The 21,163-nt window shown below is 39.6% G+C and overlaps 1 protein-coding gene across 1 annotated transcript in view; it reads left to right on the top strand.

Moving 5' to 3' along the window:
• Positions 1-586: 586 nt before the first annotated feature.
• The window catches only part of TECTB (tectorin beta), a 37,420-nt gene continuing 16,843 nt past the window's right edge, over positions 587-21,163 (top strand). Inside the window, exons 1-6 of the mRNA XM_056532278.1 lie at positions 587-662; positions 4,544-4,734; positions 8,266-8,408; positions 8,512-8,584; positions 12,921-13,024; positions 16,058-16,141. Coding sequence (XP_056388253.1) covers positions 587-662; positions 4,544-4,734; positions 8,266-8,408; positions 8,512-8,584; positions 12,921-13,024; positions 16,058-16,141 — 671 coding nt within the window. The remainder of the gene's footprint in view (positions 663-4,543; positions 4,735-8,265; positions 8,409-8,511; positions 8,585-12,920; positions 13,025-16,057; positions 16,142-21,163) is intronic.

Below are 21,163 nucleotides of genomic sequence, written 5' to 3'. Positions count from 1 at the left end.
CGTCAATAAACATTGTAACTTTTTCCTACTATGTTGACACAGAAATTAAAAAGTAAATGAGGACCTATATTTGCATATAGGTTGTCATTTTATTTGGTGTTTTTTTTTTCCCTCCTATAGTCGTCTATGGGAACACAAATACCATTGTGCATGATAAAAAATTAAATAAGAATAAATAGAAACTCCACTGAACCTAAAGACACCACTTAATGGTAAAAAAAAAAAGCCTGGTAAAATAAATCAATTTAATTAATTATTTACTAATTAATGAATTAATTAAAAAATATACATATATAAAAAAAAATGTGGTATGGAATGTTATATTTCCCTATTAACATCTGGCCACAGTGTTTTTTATGCAAAAGATTTTTATTCCTCATAAAAAGTAGGCTTCATTTAAATTTTTTTTTTTTTTTTTTCCTTTTTGGAGGGGGTAACATTCATTAATTTGTCTCATAGATTTTCTCATTCTTCCTCCTTCAAAAAAAGAAGAGATGGAGACCCCCCAGCCGGCCGTCCTGACATTGTGAGCCCCCCGCTCTCTGTTGTTGTCGGTGTTTTTGGTTTGTGACTTGATCTAGAAGAAATGGCGCTTTATACTCTGACTTTCTTCGCTTTCCTGATCGCAAGCTCTGCAGGAAAATGTGTTCCCAATAAAGCAGGCAAGTAACCCAATGTCCTTAAAGGGGTACTCTGCCCCTAAAAAACATTTAAAAAAACTGCATAAAAACTGTATTGTTCAAAATTTCTATTAGGTTGCAAACAGACATAACTTTGGCGTTTGTTGGTGTTTTTTTTTTCTTAGGAGAAAAAACTATTAAAAAAAAAAACCTGCCCCCCATTTTTTCCCTCCATGATGCAGTTTTTGTGTGGTTTTCTTCAAAAAATTTTTTATTAGCATAAGCTTTTTTTTTATTTAGCATTTTTTCCCCTGCGTGTTTCTCACTGCAAGTCAAGTGGTTCTTTCATCATGTGACTTAAAGGGGTACTCCGGTGGAAAACATTTTTTTTTTTTTTTTTATCAATTGGTGCCAGAAAGTTATACAGATTTGTAAATTACTTCTATTAAAAAATCTTTACCCTTCCAGTACTTATTAGTTGGTGTATGCAAAAGAGGAAATTCTTTTCTTTTTGAATTTCTTTTTTTGTCTTGTCCACAGTGCTCTCTGCTGACACCTGATGCCCACATCAGGAACTGTCCAGAGCAGGAGAAAATCCCCATGGCAAACCTATCCTGCTTTTGACAGTTCCTGACACGGACAGAGGTGTCAGCAGAGAGCACTGTGGACAAGACAAAAAATTAATTAAAAAAGAAAAGAATTTCCTCTGTAGCATACAGCTGCTAATAAGTACTGAAAGGATTAAAATCTTTAAATAGATGTAATTTACAAATCTGTATAAAGGAAAAAAATGTGTGCCACTCACAAATCTAAAATTCGAGGATATAGTTGGTTATATGCCGAAACCCCAACGGCCGGGAATAAATAATATATGAAAAGAAAATATATAACCAATCCTTCTAGGATTTTACCCCGAAGGGTACACAATGAATTCCAAAATAATATAGAGAAATTTCAATTGATATAAATTTTATTAGACATATATAAAACAATTATATGAGATTGTATAAAATTATTCTAATCCTGGCACAGATATAATATAGGTGAATATTCCACTGGGCCCTAGTGGTATTGATCACCTGAAGTAGAAAGACTTTGTTCTAACAACCATAGATATATAAAAAAAATTGATTAAAAAATTGTTAAAAAAATTATAAAAATATACCGGTCTGAAGAAAGATATTATGTCCTTCTCTGGTGCAGCTGATATAATATCTTAGCGATGAATAGATGGACCAGTAGTGTATCCACTGTGCAGTTATTTTAGTCTATTGGCTAATACAGGCTTGGTCTGGTCTGTATTGGATACTGCTGTTACAATGTATCTCACCCGCTCCTGGCGCTCGATGATATCTCCGTCCACCATACGCCGGCTGCGCTGGCACAGGGCTGTCACTTGTGCAGAGTTTTACTTGTGCAGGAGTGCGTTTGGCACAATGTCCCCAGTGGCCTCCGTGTTGCTCCTGTGATGGTATTGCAGGGCGGGCGCAGGGCTGGCGTCCCTCGTGGTGGATGATGATGGAGAGTGGTAATTTCTCAGGGCGGGTGGAAGATGGATCTTTCCCAGCAGGTTCAGGTTGGTGGAAAATCGCGGTGTAAGTCCAGATCGGACTGCAGCTGCGGTGGTTGTTGCTTCCAATAAATTGTAAGTCTCTGTGCCAGGTTCACGCCATCAATATATTGCAAGGTGCGGCAATTCATCTAGACGCGTTTCAGGGTTCTTTTGCTAAATTGCATGACCCTTTCTTCATTAGAAGCAGAAAGGGTCATGCAATTTAGCAAAAGAACCCTGAAACGCGTCTAGATGAATTGCCGCACCTAGAACAAAGTCTGCCTACTTCAGGTGATCAATACCACTAGGGCCCAGTGGAATATTCACCTATATTATATCTGTGCCAGGATTAGAATAATTTTATACAATCTCATATAATTGTTTTATATATGTCTAATAAAATTTGTATCAATTGAAATTTTTCTATATTATTTTGGAATTCATTGTGTACCCTTCGGGGTAAAATCCTAGAAGGATTGGTTATATATTTTCTTTTCGTAATATACAAATCTGTTTAACTTTCTGGCACCAGTTCATAAAAAAATAAATAAATAAAGAATTCCACCCAAGTACCCCTTTTAAGTATTTCTATTAAAGGATTGGGGTGAAAAACGCCAACATAAAGACATAGGGGGAGACATTAAAAACTACTGTTCTTTCTTTTACACCGATATTAAAGGGGTATTCCAGCAAAAAACTTTTTTTTTTTTTATATCAACTGTCTCCAGAAAGTTAAACAGATGTGTAATTTACTTCTATTAAAAAATCTTAAAGGGGTACTCCAAGCCAAAACTTTTTTTTATATATCAACTGGCTCCGGAAAGTAAAACAGATATGTAAATTACTTTGATTAAAAAATCTTAATCCTTACAATAGTTATTAGCTTCTGAAGTTGAGTTGTTGTTGTTTTCTGTCTAACTGCTCTCTGATGACTCACGTCCCGGGAGCTGTGCAGTTCCTATGGGGATATTCTCCCATCATGCACAGCTCCCGGGACGTGACATCATCATTGAGCAGTTAGACAGAAAACTTCCGAAGCTAATAACTATTGGAAGGATTAAGATTTTTTAATAGAAATAATTTACAAATCTGTTTAACTTTCCGGAGCCAGTTGATATATATATATAAAAAAAAGTTTTTGCCTGGAATACCCCTTTAATCCTTTCAATAATTATCAGCTGCTGAAGTTGAGTTGTTCTTTTCTGTCTGGTAACCGTGCTCTCTGCTGACATCTCTGCTAGTCTCGGGTACTGCACAGAGTAGAAGAGGTTTGCTATGGGGATTTGCTTCTAAACTGGGCGGTTCCCGAGACAGGTGTCATCAGAGAGCACTTAGACAGAAAAGAACAACTCAACTTCAGCAGCTCATAATTACTGAAAGGATTAAGATTTTTTAATAGAAGTAATTTTCAAATCTGTTTAACTTTCTGGAGCCAGTTGATATATAAAAAAAAGTTTTTTTCCTGGAATACCCCTTTAATTACTTTTTTTTTTATCCTCACATTTTCAAAGGTCTCTTTTGCTGCTTTGAAAATGCTCGTTTCTGTGTCACTTTTGGTTTTTTTTTTCGTGACAAAATTTGCGACAAAAATGGCCAGCAAATGCCAGCATATTAAATTTTTTTTGCTCCAAATTTTAAATCACCGAAAATTCCGGCAGAAGCATCTCCCCATGATTCCTAGTGCTCATACAAGCGATAACTGTATGAATAAAACATGTCCAGGGGTTAAATGTGAGTGCGGGGGCAGTGACCATGACATTTTTTTTTTATTTAACATTATGGAATAATTAATATTTATTTTTCAATAACTGATTAAATTGATTTAATCAAAAAGAATAAAAAAAAAAAAAAAAAAAATACAACCTTTTTGGACTTTCACCCCTTGTAAAACATGAAATTTACATAACCACGCCCACTTTTTGCAAAATTGGCGTGACTAGTGTAAACCTTTTGAAGTGTGTAGTTTTGAATGCGATTTAATATAATAATTCCTTTTAAAAATTAAAGGGGTACTCCGCTGCTCAGCGTTTGTCATCGTGATGTCAAGCCCCGCCCCCTCAATGCAAGTCTATGGGAGGGGGCGTCACGCCCCCTCCCATAGACTCGCATTGAGGGGGCGGGATGTCATGAGGGGGCGGGGCTATGACGTCACAAGCTCCCGGCGCCGGCTCCAGAGTTCGGAACAGTTTGTTCCAAACGCTGAGCAGCGGAGTACCCCTTTAAAAAAGGAATTAAAGAGATTGTTTTTATGTGACGCACAACGTTAATGACAAAGTTATTTAAAAAAAAAATCAAAAATGACAAAACTACTGAACTTTTTCATTCTGGGGGAATTGGGGATCACCAAATTTGGGTTCTATTTGTCTTCCAGATGTGGTTATTGTTCATTGTTATCCCAAATCTATTGTGGCGAAAATCCCGGAGTGTCCGTACGGATGGGAGATCAGCCAGCTGGCTCTGGGCGGGGTGTGTTACAATGGAGTCATCGACAATGGTTATTATCAGTTCACTATTCCTGATTTATCTCCGAGGAACAAATCCTACTGCGGGACACAATCTGATGTGAGTCTTATTTAATATTTCTTCAGGGCTGTTTTTTTTATTTATTTATTTATTTATTTATTTTTTTCGGGGAGGGGGTGTGGTGTCTTTATTAAATCTTTACACTTTATTTTAAATTGGAAATATCAATCCAGATTAAGCTGTAATATTTAAACTTTAATTTGTTTGTAAGAAGAATTTAGAGGATTTTTTGAGCCAATGTCGAGATCAAGATATATATATATATATATATATATATATATATATATATATATATATATATATATATATAAATCAATACATTGCACCAGAACTATTGGTCTGAATTTTCCTTTCCTTGATTAAAGGTTTTTTCTTTTTCTTTTTTTTATCAACTGGTGCCAGAAAGTTAAACAGATTTGTAAATTGCTTCTATTAAAAAAATCTTAATCCTTCCAGTACTTATTAGCTGCTGAATACTACAGAGGACATTTTTTTCTTTTTGGAACACAGAGCTCTCTGCTGACATCACGAGCACAGTGCTCTCTGCTGACATCTCTGTCCATTTTAAGAACTGTCCAGAGTAGGAGAAAATCCCTGTAGCAAACATATGCTGCTCTGGACAGTTCCTAAAAATGGACAGAGATGTCAGCAGAGAGCCCTGTGCTCGTGATGTCAGCAGAGAGCTCTGTGTTCCAAAAAGAAAAGAATTTCCTCTGTAGTATTCAGCAGCTAATAAGTACTGGAAGGATTAAGATTTTTTGATAGAAGTAATTTACAAATCTGTTTAACTTTCTGGCACCAGTTGATTAAAAAAAAAAAAAGGTTTTTCACCAGAGTACCCCTTTAAGGGTAGAGTTCCATGTCCCATCTGGATTAACTACATGCGATGGTCAATGGCCACATGATGTTGCTGGTAAGGCTGTGGTGTTATCAGTAAAATTGCCTGCCCTTTGGCCATCAATTGTAAGGATGGACTCAGGGGGGGGGTAGCTTTAAAGGGGAACTTCCCTCCCCAGCATTCGGAACATTTAGTTCCGAACGCTGGGTGCGGGATTTGGGGGTCGCCACGCCCCCCTTGTGACATCACACCCTGCCCTCTCCCATAGACTTGCAATGAGGGGGCGGGATGTGATGTCATGAGGGGCACTGGGGGAGATTTATCTAAACCTGTGCAAAGGAAAAGTTGCCCAGTTGCCCATAGCAACCAATCAGAGCGCTTCTTTCATTTTGCAGAGGCCATGTTAAAAATGAAAGAAGCGATCTGATTGGTTGTTGTGGGCAACTCAACTTTCCCTCTGGACAGGTTTTGATAGATCTCTTCCACTGCGCTTTAGCTAATAATTACATTTGTCAAGCAGTAACCCGACAGGTTTCTACACTCCCATATTTTGGTGCATCCTCTGGGGATAGCAGAGACCATGTAAACACATTTTAGATAAACAGTTTAACCATTATTAGGTTCTCCATTTATATAGCAGATTTATAGCCCCTGACACTTGTGTATGACTGCCATAAATCGACTCTATCATATCACTGACTTATGGGGCCCATAGAAAAAGTTAAAATTAGCCCCCCCCCCAAGAGTTTGTTTGATTTTGCCCCCCGAGAGACAAAGGTCTGATTTTTTTGATTTCCCATTGGTCAATACCCCCTCCATTAATTTGTTGACAATGCAGATAACTGGAGAGAGGAGATCTGAAAACCAATAGAAAATAGAATGGACCCAACTAGGGGTTTTCCAAGGGCCCCATGGTATGTAAGGACCTTGTCCTGACTGAAGGTCCCTGGAAGGGACAACAGCACAAGAATTGTGCATTAGGAGTGCATTGGTTTTGCATAGGTTCCCATAATCAAACAGATCCGAGATCAGCAGGCTCAGTGCCAAGTGTCAGATGGAGGGCGGTAAAGCACATGGATTCTAGAGCTGTGGAATTGTGTTCTTTGGAGATGATTCTCCTCTCGGGATCTGCGCCCTGCTGATGGCTGATTTTGGGTTTGGCATTTGCCTGGAGAACACTGCTGACCAGAATGCTTAAAGGGGTACTCCGGCAGAAAACTTTTTTTTTTTTTTATGAACTGGTGCCAGAAAGTTAAACAGATTTGTAAATTACTTCTATTAAAAAAATCTTAATCCTTTCAGTACTTTTTAGCAGCTGTTTGCTACAGAGGAAAATCTTAATTTTTTTAATTTCTTTTTTGTCTTGCTCTCTGCTGACACCTGATGCCCGTATCAGGAACTGTCCAGAGCAGGAGAAAATCCCCATAGCAAACCTCTCCTGCTCTGGACAGTTCCTGACACGGACAGAGGTGTCAGCAGAGAGCACTGTGGACAAGACAAAAAAGAAATTAAAAAAGAAAAGAGTTTCCTCTGTAGCATACAGCTGCTAAAAAGTACTAAAAGGATTAAGATTTTTTTTTTATAAGAAGTAATTTACAAATCTGTTTACCTTTCTGGAACCATTTCATAAAAATAAAAAAAGTACTCCGGTGGAAAACTTTTTTTTTTTTTAAATCAACTGGTGCCAGAAAGGTAAACAGATTTATAAATTACATCTAATAAAAAATTTGAAGCCTTCCAGTACTTATCAGCTGCTGTATATACAGAGGAAGTTGTGTAGTTCTTTCCAGACTGACCAAAGTGCTCTCTGCTGACACCACCTCTCCTGCTCTGGACAGTTCCTGATATGGGCAGAGGTGTCAGCAGAGAGCACTGTGGTCAGACTGGAAAGAACTACACAACTTCCTGTGGAGTATACAGCAGCTGATAAGTACTGGAAGGATTAAGATTTTTAAATAGAAGTAATTTCCAAATCTGTATATCTTTCTAAAGACAGTTTATATGAAAAACATTGTTTTCCACCGGAGTACCCCTTTAATGTCTACTGTGAAATGCAGTGGAGGAGGGGTAAAGATATGGGGTAAGTAAAAAAAATTGTCATTCCAATTTGCTGGAAACAGTATGGGGGGCGTCCTATCCCAGTGAGCTCCATAGATATAGCTTAATCCGTCCGCTGCTCCGGATGAATGAAGCAGCGCTGAAGACCGCTTCCGGGTGTAGTGAGAAATCCCGCACATGCGCAGTATCGTCTGGGACTCGGCCGAGATGAGACGGAGATAGTAAGGCAATATATGAATATTTATTAGCCGGGCGGTGCTGCGGGCTGGGCGGTGGTTACGTCACAGTGCCAGTTGAAGGCAGTAACCCCGCCCGTGCCAGTTAGCAGCTAATTTGAATAGACCGAAAAAGAGCTATAACGGGTGAATGGCGCAGCGGATCCGGGCAAGGTAGGACTCAAAATGTTCAGCGTCTCCCGCACTATCCACAGGTACCCGTGGATAGTGCGGGACAAAACATGTGACAGTTTTCCTTTAATCGTAGACAGTCTACGATTAAGCACCTGTGAGTGTGAAACGCGTCAGGCGTTCCTTACCTGTACTGTGACTCCTGTCAAGCAAATAAAGCAAGTTTTAAGTGCCCTTCCAGCGCCGGGCCTCTTTTCTTCTTATATATGGAGATAGTTTTATGTATATTTGTATATACCAGTAAGTGACTCTGAATTTGTTTTCCAGTTCAAGAACCCAATCTACCATTTTTACAACTCAATAGTTTCCAATGACAGCACCCTGATCGTCAAAAGCCAGCCGGTGAATTACACTTTTACCTGCACTTACCAGTCCAACTATCTGGTCAGCCATGCTGCCTTTGACCAAAGGTAAGTTTGCTCCTCAGCTGCCGACGCATTTCGAGTATTGATTCCCCCAGGCGCGTTCCACTCATGTATGTTTCAGTCTTACATATTTTTTTCCTTCTTCTAGAGTAGCCACAGTCCATGTGAAGAACGGGAGCTCGGGATCATTTGAAAGCACACTGTCCCTCAATTTCTACTCTGTGAGTCTTTCAAACGTCCCCCTCCTCTCCACCACGCGCTTCACTGTTTTTCTTTGTATGTTCGGTATAACAAGCGGTTATTTGGTTAACAAAACCATTTCCAGTTCTTTGTTCTTCCATTGTTCTTTGACCTCCATCACTTAGAGCAATGGTCCCTAACACAGTCCTCAAGGCCCTCCGACCTTCCAGGTTTTTTTCACTTACTCAATTGGAAACATTTAAAGGGGTACTCCCATGGAAAACTTTTTGTTTTTTTAAATCAACTGGTGCCAGAAAGTTAAACAGATTTGTAAATCACTTCTATTAAAAAATCTTAATCCTTCCAGTACTTTTTAGGGGCTGTATACTAAAGAGAAATCCAAAAAAGAAATGCATTTCCTCTGATGTCATGACCACAGTGCTCTCTGCTGACCTCTGCTGTCCAGAGCAGGAAAAAATCCCCATAGCAAACATATGCTGCTCTGGACAGTTCCGAAAATGGACAGCAAAGGTCAGCAGAGAGCTCTGTGGTCATGACATCAGAGGAAATGCATTTCTTTTTTGGATTTCTCTTTAGTATACAGCCCCTAAAAAGTACTGGAAGGATTAAGATTTTTTAATAGAAGTGATTTACAAATCTGTTTAACTTTCTGGCACCAGTAGATTTGAAAAAAAAAGTTTTCCACGGGAATATTCCTTTAAAGGGGTACTCCACTGCTCAGCGCTTGGAACAAACTGTTCCGAACGCTGGAGCCGGCGCTGGGAGCTTGTGACGTCATAGCCCCGCCCCCTCATGATGTCACAACCACTGCATTACATCTGCTAACATAATACATTACGTACATACATACATTACGTCACGCCCCGCCCCCTCAATGCAGTCACGCCCCCTCCCATAGACTTGCATTGAGGGGGTGTGGCGTGATATCATGAGGGGCGGGGCTATGATATAATGAGCTCCCGGAGCCGGCTCCAGCGTTCGTAATAGTTTGTTCCAGGGTACTCCCCTGGAAATCATTTTTTTTTAATCAACTGGTGCCATAAAGTTAAACAGATTTGTAAATGACTTCTATTGAAAAATCTTAACCCTTCCAGTACTTATCAACTGCTGTATGCTCCACAGGAAGCTCTTTTCTTTTTGAATTTCCATTCTGTCTGACCACAGTGCTCTCTGCTGACACCTCTGTCCATTTTAGGAACTGTCCAGAGTAGGAGCAAATTCCCATAGCAAACCTCTCCAGCTCCGGACAGTTCCCGACATGGACAGAGGTGTCAGCAGAGAGCACTGTGGTCAGACAGAAAGGAAATTTAAAAAGAAAAGAACTTCCTGTGGAGCATATAGCAACTGATAAGTACTGGAAGGATTAAGATTTTTAAATAGAAGTCATTTAAAAATCTGATTAACTTTCTGGCACTAGTTGATTAAAAAAAATAAAAATAATGTTTTCCAGGGGAGTACCCCTTTAAATTGTGCTGTGTTGCAGTACCACACACAACCTGCGGGTATGCTGTAACTGAACTGAAGTCCAATCTTAGAAAAACTCTCAAGAGATGACATTTTCGGCATTGGTTGGATAAGATAATATGGTATTTGCTCAGGAGCTGGGTGTGCGCCAAACCCAGTGGGTGCCGGCAGCTATCTGCAGCTGAATCCAGCCAGCAGTCCCTGACTATGGAGATGCCTTTGTTTAAAGGGGAACTCCGGTGGAAACATTATTTTAAAGTCAACTGGTGCAAGAAAGTTAAACAGATTTGCAAATTACTTCTATTTAAAAATCTTAATCCTTCCAGTACTTATCAGCTGCTGTATGATCCACAGGAAGTTCTTTTCTTTTTGAATTTATTTTCTGTCTGACCACAGTGCTCTCTGCTGACACCTCTGTCCATGTCAGGAACTGTGCAGAGCAGGAGAGGTTTTCTATGGGGATATGATTCTAATCTGGACAGTTCCTGATATGGACAGAGGTGTCAGCAGAGAGCACTGTGGTCAGGCAGAAAAGAAATTCACACATTTTTCAGTTTTATACAGCAGCTGATAAGTACTGGAAGGATTAAGATTTCTTTTTTTTTTATAGAAGTAATTTACAAGTTGATTTGAAAACATTTGTTTTCTACTTGTTTCCACCAGAGTACCCTTTTAAATAGTGGTCTGATCGGCACTCTGAGATGTAATAGTAGGGTGCTGATTTTATGGTTTATGGTTTTATGGGAATGCATCTTAATTGGGGGGGGGGGGGGCCTTCGGCTGTCCGGGCATGCTGGGAGTTGTAGTTTTGCAACAGCTGGAGGCACCCTGGTTGGGAAACACTGATATAGAGGGATGATGATGGTGGGAACACATAGGTCTGCATTGGAAGTTTGTAAATAGACACTGTCACTTTAAAAAAAAACTTTCAACATGTTGTACCGACATGTCAAAGGTTTTGATCAGTCAGGGTCTAAGTGTTCCGACCCCGACCAATCGCAAGAATGCTTAGCGTGTTTTCTCTCTGCTATGTGCCACATGACTGACAAAAACTTACAATGAAAGTCTATGGGACTATATGGAACAGAGATTGGCTAGAGAAGTTCTCAGCCGCATGCTCCATTCCTGGTTCATTCTAACAATCAGTCAGGGTCTGAACTCTGAGACCCCGACCCATCAAAACTTCTAACAAGTCTCTAGGACATCTCAAAATCTCTAAAGTTTTTTTTTTAAATCAGATAATTTTCATAATTTTTTTAGAAAAATTTAGTTTTATTGCTACATGTGATTTAACAATAGAAATATGAAAAAGGTGAAAAACAGACAAACACTTAGAAATTATATATATATATATGTATGTATGTATATATATATATATATATATATATATATATATATATATATAAAAATAGAATAATGCTAAAAAGCTTTTTTTTTCTTTTTTTTTTTCTTTTTTTAAAGCAACATGCACACTTTAAAGGGGTACTCTGCTGGAAAACATTTAATTTTATTTTTTTTATTTTTTTAAATCTACTGGTGCCAGAAAGTTAAACAGATTTGTAAATGACTTCTATTAAAAAAATCTTATTCCTCCTAGTACATATCAGCTGCTGTATGCCCCACAGTAAGTTCTTTTCTTTTTGAGTTTCCTTTCCGTCTGACCACAGTGTTCTCTGCTGACACCTCTGTCCATTTTAGGAACTGTCCAGAGTTGGATCAAATGTCTACAGCAAGACTCTCCTGCTCTGGACAGTTCCTAAAATGGACAGAGGTATCAGCAGAGAGCACTGTGGTCAGACAGAAAAGAACTACACAACTTCTTCTATAGTATACAGCAGCTAATAAGTACTGGAAGGATTAAGATTTTTTACTAATCTGTTTAACTTTCTGGCACCAGGTGATTTAAAAAAAAAAAGGTTTTCCAGTGGAGTACCCCTTTAAAAGGTGGAAAACAGTTAAACACTTAGAAATTATATATATATATATATATATATATATATATATATATATATATACATATATATTTTTTTTTAAATATTTTTTTTAATTTTTTTTTAATTATTATTATTATTTTTATTATTCTTATTAATAATAAATATATATATATATTTTATTATTTATTTCTTTTATTATTATTATTAATATTAATAAAAAAAAAATATATATATATATATATATATATATATTTTTTTTTTTTTTTAAGGCAGTGTTTCCCAACCAGGGTGCCTCTAGCTGTTGCAAAACTACAACTCCCAGCATGCTCGGACAGCCAAAGGCTGTCCGAGCATGCTGGGAGTTGTAGTTTTGCAACAGCTAGAGGCACCCTGGTTGGGAAACACTGCCTTAAAGGCATGCTGGGAGGTGTAGTCTTGCAACAGCTGGAGGCACCCTGGTTGGGAAACACTGCCTTAAAGGCATGCTGGGAGGTGTAGTCTTGCAACAGCTGGAGGCACCCTGGTTTTGAAACACTGCTATTAGGCATCTTGCAGTTGGGCAATATTCTTTTATACCCTCTTTTTTTTTTTTTATTGGGTTTTAACACTGGAGTTTGAAAAGATAATAATGACAAAAATTCTAAGTATAGATACAATCTGCGGATATATGGAAAGTTTTCATAGTAAACAAAAATTGCCAAATGTTTATGTCTGGAGCACTAGTCAAAAAGGTTGTTTATATATACAGAGCCTTCGTACAATTGATCAAAGAAGGACGATACTTAACATCTGTATCTCCCATCCTGAAGGTGGCGCACCGTTAACATATCTCATTATAAGGCAATCGTGTATGTAAACTGGAGATCATTTCATTGATTTCTATTTGTCTTTGTGTTGTTGGTTGTTTTTGTTGCTTTTTTTTTCCCCCTTCGATTTGCTTTTGTTTTCATCGGGAAAGAACGCCAAGTTTTCCACCCAAAAAGAAGCTCCATTTGTGGTGGAGACGTCAGATATCGGATCGGATGTGTTTGCGGGGGTTGAAGCCAAAGGAATTAGCAGCAGGTACAAAAAAAACAAAAAAAAAACTATTTCTCTCCTTAAAGGGGTACTCCGGTGAAAACCCTTTATCTTTTAAATCAACTGGTGGCAGAAAGTTAAACATATTTCTTAATTACTTCTATTAAAAAATCTTAATCCTTCCTGTACTTATTAGCTGCTGAATACTACAGAGGAAATTCTTTTCTTTTTGGAATGCTCTCTGATGACATCACGACCACAGTTCTCTCTGCTGACGTTATTATAATAATAATAATAATGCTTTATTTATTGTTGTCCTTAGTGGGATTTGAACCCAAGTCCCCAGCACTGCAAGGCAACAGTGCTAACCAATGAGCCACCATGCTGCCCTTAGCATACATCTACTGTGCATGGTTGCTAAAATGGACAGAGATGTCAGCAGAGAGCACTGTGTTCATGATGTCATCAGTGTTCCAAAAAGAAAGGAATTTCCTCTGTAGCATTCAGCAGCTTATAAGTACTGGAAGGATTAATATTTTTTTAATAGAAGTAATTTACAAATATGTTTAACTTTCTGCCACCAGTTGATTAAAATGAAAAAACGGTTTTCACCGGAGTACCCCTTTAAAGGGTACCTTTCTTTAAAAAAAAAAAAACTTTTGATATATTACAGATTAATGTATGCAGAATAACTTTCCCAAACAAAGCATGTTATTAAAAAATATGCTTCTTTCTATTTAATTTTCCACTTTGAAAAAATGACCACTAATAGTCATTTCCCTACCAGTCCTGCAGAGGGACACACAAGCTCAGCACTGCTCCCTGCCAGGGAGCAGTGCTGAGCTTGTCTGTGTCCCGGCTGCAGTCTGAGATTTAGGACTCCAGCATGAGTCTGAAATCTATCAAAAAGGTCTGCGGCCAGGACTGGTAGGGAGACCCCTAGTGGTCATTTTTTTCAAAGTGAAAGATTAAATAGAAAGAAAGATATTTTTTTTAATAACATGCTATTGGAAAGTTACTCTGCATACGTTAATCTATAATATATCAAAAGTTTTTTTTTTTTTAATGAAAGGTACCCTTTAAAGGGGTTCATAGGAGCCCATAGATATCTTATCACCTATCCAAAGGATAGGGAATAAGATGTCTGATCGCGGGGGTCTCGCTGCTGGGACCCCCCGCGATCTCCGTGCAGTCTCGGAAATAGTGGTTTCTGGGACTGGAGACGTGATGTCACACCACGCCGCCTCCCTTCATGTCTATGGAAGGGGGTGTGACAGGTGCTGCGGGACCCCCATGATCGGACATCTTACCCCTTATCCAAGATGTCTATGGGCGGAGTACCCCTTTAAATTTACAGCAAAAAGAATATTTCAGAGTAATGCCAGGATGGACAGGGCTGGTTTATAGGTTTATAGGTCGGCAGACTGGTTAGTTCTCCAGGGCTCTTGTTTTCTAGGCTAAACTGAAAATTGAAACCATGTGGCAGTATCAAGTGCAATATTTTTTTTTTAAATCAACTGGTGCCAGAAAGTTATACAGATTTGTATATTACTTCTATTTAAAAATCTTAATCCTTCCAGCACTTATCAGCTGCTGTATGCTCCACATGAATTTATTTATTTTTTTTAATTTCCTTTCTGTCTGACCACAGTGCTCTCTGCTGACACCTCTGTCCATTTTAGGAACTGTCCAGAGCAAGATAGGTTTGCTATGGGGATTTGTTCCTGCTCTGCTCTGGAAAGTTCCTGACATGGACAGAGGTGTCAGCAGAGAGCACTGCGGTCAGACAGAAAGGAAATTCAAAATGAAAAGAACTTCCTGCGGCGCATACAGCAGCTGATAAGTACTGGAAGGATTAAGATTTTTAATAGAAGTAATTTACAAATCTTTTTAACATTCTGACACCAGTTGATTAAAAGAAAAATGTTTTCCAGCGGATTACCCCTTTAAAGGGCTACTCCGACATCAGTTGCTGTGACAACACCCCACTGACAATGAGAGGACTACACCACTTCCAGTCAAGGGTGAAAAACATGCTGAGCCCAGTACATATAGTAAAAACACTATAATAGTAACTTATATATCTTGGAGGGATAGTCTTATTTACATACACATTTTAGAGAGTGTAATACCACTTTAAGGGAGCCTTTTGTGGGCAATATATAGTGTATAGTAGTTGTACTAGACTTTACGTACCTGTATTGTCTTAGCACTACACACAGGGCTCAAGTCCTGCAGGAACCCATGGGAACGGAGTTCCTGCACTTTTTCCACAGCAGGAACGCAGTAGCAGAAGTCCTGCTAAATCCTTAAAGGGTTACTCCGCCCCTATCCTAGGGGATAAGATGTCTGATCGTGGGGGTCCCCATCGGACCCCCGTGATCTCGGCTGCAGCACATAGACATCCGGTGCACAGGGCGAATTTAACTCTGTGCTGGATGACTGGTGATGTAGGGCAGAGCCCCCTCAATGCAAGTCCATGGGAGGGGGCGTGACGGCTGTCACGCCCCCTCCCATAGACGTGCATTGAGGGGACGTGACGTCATGAGCCTCTGGCGGGACCCCCGGGATCAGACACCTTATCCCCTAACCTTTTGGATAGTACCCCTTTAAGTGGAAATCTAGGGTGAGTTCCCCCGGGATCAGACACCTTATCCCCTAACCTTTTGGATAGTACCCCTTTAAGTGGAAATCTAGGGTGAGTTCCCCCGGGATCAGACACCTTATCCCCTAACCTTTTGGATAGTACCCCTTTAAGTGGAAATCTAGGGTGAGTTCCCCCGGGATCAGACACCTTATCCCCTAACCTTTTGGATAGTACCCCTTTAAGTGGAAATCTAGGGTGAGTTCCCCCGGGATCAGACACCTTATCCCCTAACCTTTTGGATAGTACCCCTTTAAGTGGACATCTAGGGTGAGTTCCCAGCCTTTTTTCCCCAGGACTTGACCCCTGACTACACATATATTTGTATGGTGGTATTATGTGTAAAGGATAAGAACGACAAGCGGAGAGGCAGTATATCCATGAGTTATCTATGGGAGGCGCAATTTACTAACCAACCTGTTTATGTTCTTCAGGTTTAAGGTCGTACTGAACTATTGCTGGGCCACCCCGTCTCCAGATTACGCCTATCACATTCAATGGCAACTAATAAGTAAGGGGTAAGATGTCTATGAGTAAAATGTCTACGTTCTGCTACACAAATGTGCAGAACTAAATATTCTTTTTAAATTTTTTATTTTTTAACCCCTTAAGGACTCAGGGTTTTTCCGTTTTTGCACTTTCGTTTTTTCCTCCTTACCTTTTAAAAATCATAACCCTTTCAATTTTCCACCTAAAAATCCATATTATGGCTTATTTTTTGCGTCGCCAATTCTACTTTGCAGTGACATTAGTCATTTTACCCAAAAATGCACGGCGAAACGGAAAAAAAAATCATTGTGCGACAAAATCGAAAAAAAAACGCCATTTTGTAACTTTTGGGGGCTTTCGTTTCTACGCAGTGCATATTTCGGTAAAAATTACACCTTATCATTATTCTGTAGGTCCATACGGTTAAAATGATACCCTACTTATATAGGTTTGATATTGTCGCACTTCTGGAAAAAATCATAACTACATGCAGGAAAATTTATACGTTTAAAAATGTCATCTTCTGACCCCTATAACTTTTTTATTTTTCCATGTATGGGGTGGTATGAGGACTCATTTTTTGCGCCGTGATCTGAAGTTTTTATCGGTATGATTTTTGTTTTGATCGGACTTTTTGATCACTTTTTATTCATTTTTTAATGATATAAAAAGTGACCAAAATACGCTTTTTTGGACTTTGGAATTTTTTTGCGCGTACGCCATTGACCGTACGGCTTAATTAATGATATATTTTTATAGGTCGGACATTTACGCACGCGGCGATACCACATATGTTTATTTTTTATTTTTTTTACACTGTTTTATTTTTTTTATGGGAAAAGGGGGGTGATTCAAACTTTTATTAGGGAAGGGGTTAAATGACCTTTATTAACACTTTTTTTTAACTTTTTTTTGCAGTGTTATAGGTCCCATAGGGACCTATAACACTGCACACACTGATCTCTAATGCTGATCACTGGCGTGCATTAACACGCCTGTGATCAGCATTATCGGCGCTTGACTGCTCCTGCCTGGATCTCAGGCACGGAGCAGTCATTCGTCGATCGGACACCGGGGAGGCAGGTAAGAGCCCTCCCGGTGTCCGATCAGCTGTTCGGGACGCCGCGATTTCACCGCGGCGGTCCCGAACAGCCCGACTGAGCAGCCGGGTCACTTTCACTTTCACTTTAGAAGCGGCGGTCAGCTTTGACCGCCGCTTCTAAAGGGTTAATACCGCACATCGCCGCGATCGGCGATGTGTGGTATTAGCCGCGGGTCCCGGCCGTTGATTAGCGCCGGGACCCACGCGATATGATGCGGGATCGCGGCGCGATCCCGCTTCATATCGCGGGAGCCGGCGCAGGACTTAAATATACGTCCTGCGTCGTTAAGGGGTTAAAGGGGTATTCCGGGATTTTTTTTTTATTTGACTATGCTACAGGGGCTGTAAAGTTAGTGTAGTCCATAATATAGTGTCTGTACCTGTGTGTGACGGTTTTCTCACAATTCTTCTGTGATTTTAACCCCAATATTTATTTTTACCAGCATACAAAATGACTGTTGTCTCGGATTTTTCCCAGCTTGCAATGCGGCAGAGACCTGACATCACTAGTCAGCTGATGACAGGGAGCCTGTCTGCTTCAATGGGTGGAGGGATCAATCTGCAACTAATGCAACAGCCGTAGGCACCCTGATTGAAAACCACAGGTCTTTTGAATGGATGCGGCTCATTTATGTTTCAATGGGTGGGGTGGCTGATGTGTGGGAGGGAGGAAAATGGAATTGTGGGATTTGTAGGCAAAAAAGAAAACTCAAACAGGAAATACCAGTTCACAATAAGCTAGCCACAGTGTTATGGTAATCTCACAACATAGCTATTTAGCCCCAAGACAAGCGCAGATCCTTCCTAAGCATGTCCATTACTGTCTGCCAGGTATGTACTAAAATCACCTTATGGTGGAGAACCCCTTTAACCCCTTAACGATGCAGGACTTATATTTACGTCCTGCGCCGGCTCCCGCCATATGAAGCGGGATCGCGCCGCGATCCCGCATCATATCGCGTTGGTCCCGGAGCTCATCAACGGCCGGGACCTGCGGCTAATACCACACATCGCCGATCGTGGCGATGTGCGGTATTAACCCTTTAGAAGCGGCGGTCAAAGCTCGGTGAAATCGCGGCGTCCCGAACAGCTGACAGGACACCGGGAGAGCCCTTACCTGCCTCCTCGGTGTCCGATCGGCGAATGACTGCTCCGTGCCTGAGATCAGGCAGGAGCAGTCAAGCGCCGATAACACTGATCACAGGCGTGTTAATACACGCCTGTGATCAGGATGAGAGATCAGTGTGTACAGTGTTATAGGTCCCTATGGGATAACAATGATCAGTATAAGAGATCAGTGTGTGCAGTGTTATAGGTCCCTATGGGATAACAATGATCAGTGTGTGCAGTGTTATAGGTCCCTATGGGATAACAATGATCAGTATAACAGATCAGTGTGTGTGCAGTGTTAAAGGTCCCTATGGGAGAGATCAGTGTGTGCTATGTTATAGGTCCCTATGGGACCTATAACACTGCAAAAAAAATTTTTTTTAAAGTGTTAATAAAGGTCATTTAACCCCTTCCCTAATAAAAGTTTGAATCACCCCCCTTTTCCCATAAAAAAACTAAAACAGTGTAAAAAATAAAAAAATAAAAACATATGTGGTATCGCCGCGTGCGTAAATGTCCGAACTATAAAAATATATCATTAATTAAACCGCACGGTCAATGGCGTATGCGCAAAAAAATTCCAAAGTCCAAAAAAGCGTATTTTGGTCACTTTTTATACCATTAAAAAATTAATAAAAAGTGATCAAAAAATCCGATCAAAACAAAAATCATACCGATAAAAACTTCAGATCACGGCACAAAAAATGAGCCCTCATACCGCCCTGTACGTGGAAAAATAAAAAAGTTCTAGGGGTCAGAAGATGACATTTTTAAACGTATAAATTTTCCTGTATGTAGTTATGATTTTTTCCAGAAGTGCGACAAAATCAAACCTATAAAAGTAGGGAATTATTTTAACCGTATGGACCTACAGAATAATGATAAGGTGTAATTTTTACCGAAATATGCACTGCGTAGAAACGGAAGCCCCCAAAAGTTACAGAATGGTGTTTTTTCTTCGATTTTGTCGCACAATGATTTTTTTTTCCGTTTCGCCGTGCATTTTTGGGTAAAATGACTGATGTCACTGCAAAGTAGAATTGGCAACGCAAAAAATAAGCCATAATATGGATTTTTAGGTGGAAAATTGAAAGGGTTATGATTTTTAAAAGGTAAGGAGGAAAAAACGAAAGTGCAAAAACGGAAAAACCCTGAGTCCTTAAGGGGTTAAAGGGGAACTCCGGTGGAAAGAAGTAGAAAACAAATGTTTTCAAATCAACTGGTGCCTGAAAGTTAAACAGATTTGTAAATTACTTCAATTAAAAAATCTTAATCCTTCCAGTACTTATTCACTGCTGTATAAAACAGAGAAATGTGTGAATTTCTTTCCAGTCTGACAACAGTGCTCTCTGCTGACACCTCTGTCCGTGTCAGGAACTGTCCAGATTAGAATCATATCCCCATAGAAAACCTCTCCTACTGGGCAGTTCCTGACACGGACAGAGGTGTCAGCAGAGAGCACTGTGGTCAGACTGGAAAGAACTTCACAAATTTCTCTGTAGTAGATCTGTAGTATATAGAAGCTGATAAATACTTGAAGGGTTAAGATTTTTTAAATAAAAGTGATCTACAAACCTGTTTAACTTTCTTGCACCAGTTGATTTGAAAAAACTTTATATCCATCGGAGTTCCCATTTAAGTTTGTTTTTAGTGCAACTACCTATTAGGACAGGAAAAGTTCTATTCTACAATATGGCAAGAATATAACTATTAGTGTTGAGCGCAAATATTAGAAATGCTAATTTTTACCGTGAATATGGGCGCTTTGCCATTTTGCGAATATATAGATTATAGTGATATATATATATTCGTAAGGACGGATATTTTTTTTATCTTATTTTTTATTTTATGCAAATTTATGCAAATATTTATGCAAATATCAGCACTTCCACACTGGACACTGATCCCTCCCTTCTCTTAGGTGAATTGCGCATACGCACTATGCAAAATTTCATTACGACTTTTCGGATGGAAAAAAGGAAAGAGAACGAAAATAGCGAATATGCGAATTTCGCATACACAGGACGAATATTTGTCCCATAGAGATGCGAAATATTGCAAATTCGAATATGGCCGCTCATCACTAATGACTATAATAAAACTGCCTAACCTAAAAAATATTGACCCTACAACAATAACAGTATAATAATCTCTATAAAAATATCCCTCCCATTAAAATGACCCACCCTATACACAAACCCCCAAAAAACTAAAAGAATGGATGGAGAGCACCAGCAGACAGTAAACCCCTAAATCACATACCAACCAAGGATAAGTGTTAAAGGGGTATCTTATCCCCAAAGGACCCCCACGATCTCGGTGCTGGGGACCCCCGCGATCTCGGTGCAGCCCTCGTCATTCTGTGCCGGGTGCTGCTTCTGAGACAGGGACGTGACGTCACACCACGCCCCCTCCATTCATGTCTATTGGAGGGGGTCGAGACGGCCGTCATGCCCTCTCCCATAGACATGAATGGAGGGGGCCGTCATGCCCTCTCCCATAGACATGAATGGAGGGGGCCGTCCCTGGGAATCTGTATACTATTGATCTGTTAGTCCGTGCAGATCTGACAATAGACAATATCCTGATTGCATTTTCATGATTTAATTTCGTACAGTATCTGTTGAATACTCAGGGTATTTTTGTGAACCCTGGAACAACTGAGTTACCCAAGTTCTGTTATTTCTTACTATTTTGGTTCTTGTTGTAGTGTTTTTTGGTGAAGGAATTCACTTTATTTATTGGGTGGATTTTACTGTATTTACTATTAAAAGTTATATTTTACAACTACTCTCTGTTTGATTACCTTGGTCATAATATGATATAATAACACTGCTCC

Source organism: Hyla sarda, chromosome 7, assembly GCF_029499605.1.
Source record: "Hyla sarda isolate aHylSar1 chromosome 7, aHylSar1.hap1, whole genome shotgun sequence".
NCBI classification, from domain to species: Eukaryota; Metazoa; Chordata; class Amphibia; order Anura; family Hylidae; genus Hyla; species Hyla sarda.
Note: the sequence above shows the minus strand (reverse complement) of the source record. Positions and strands in the feature narration are given on the sequence as shown.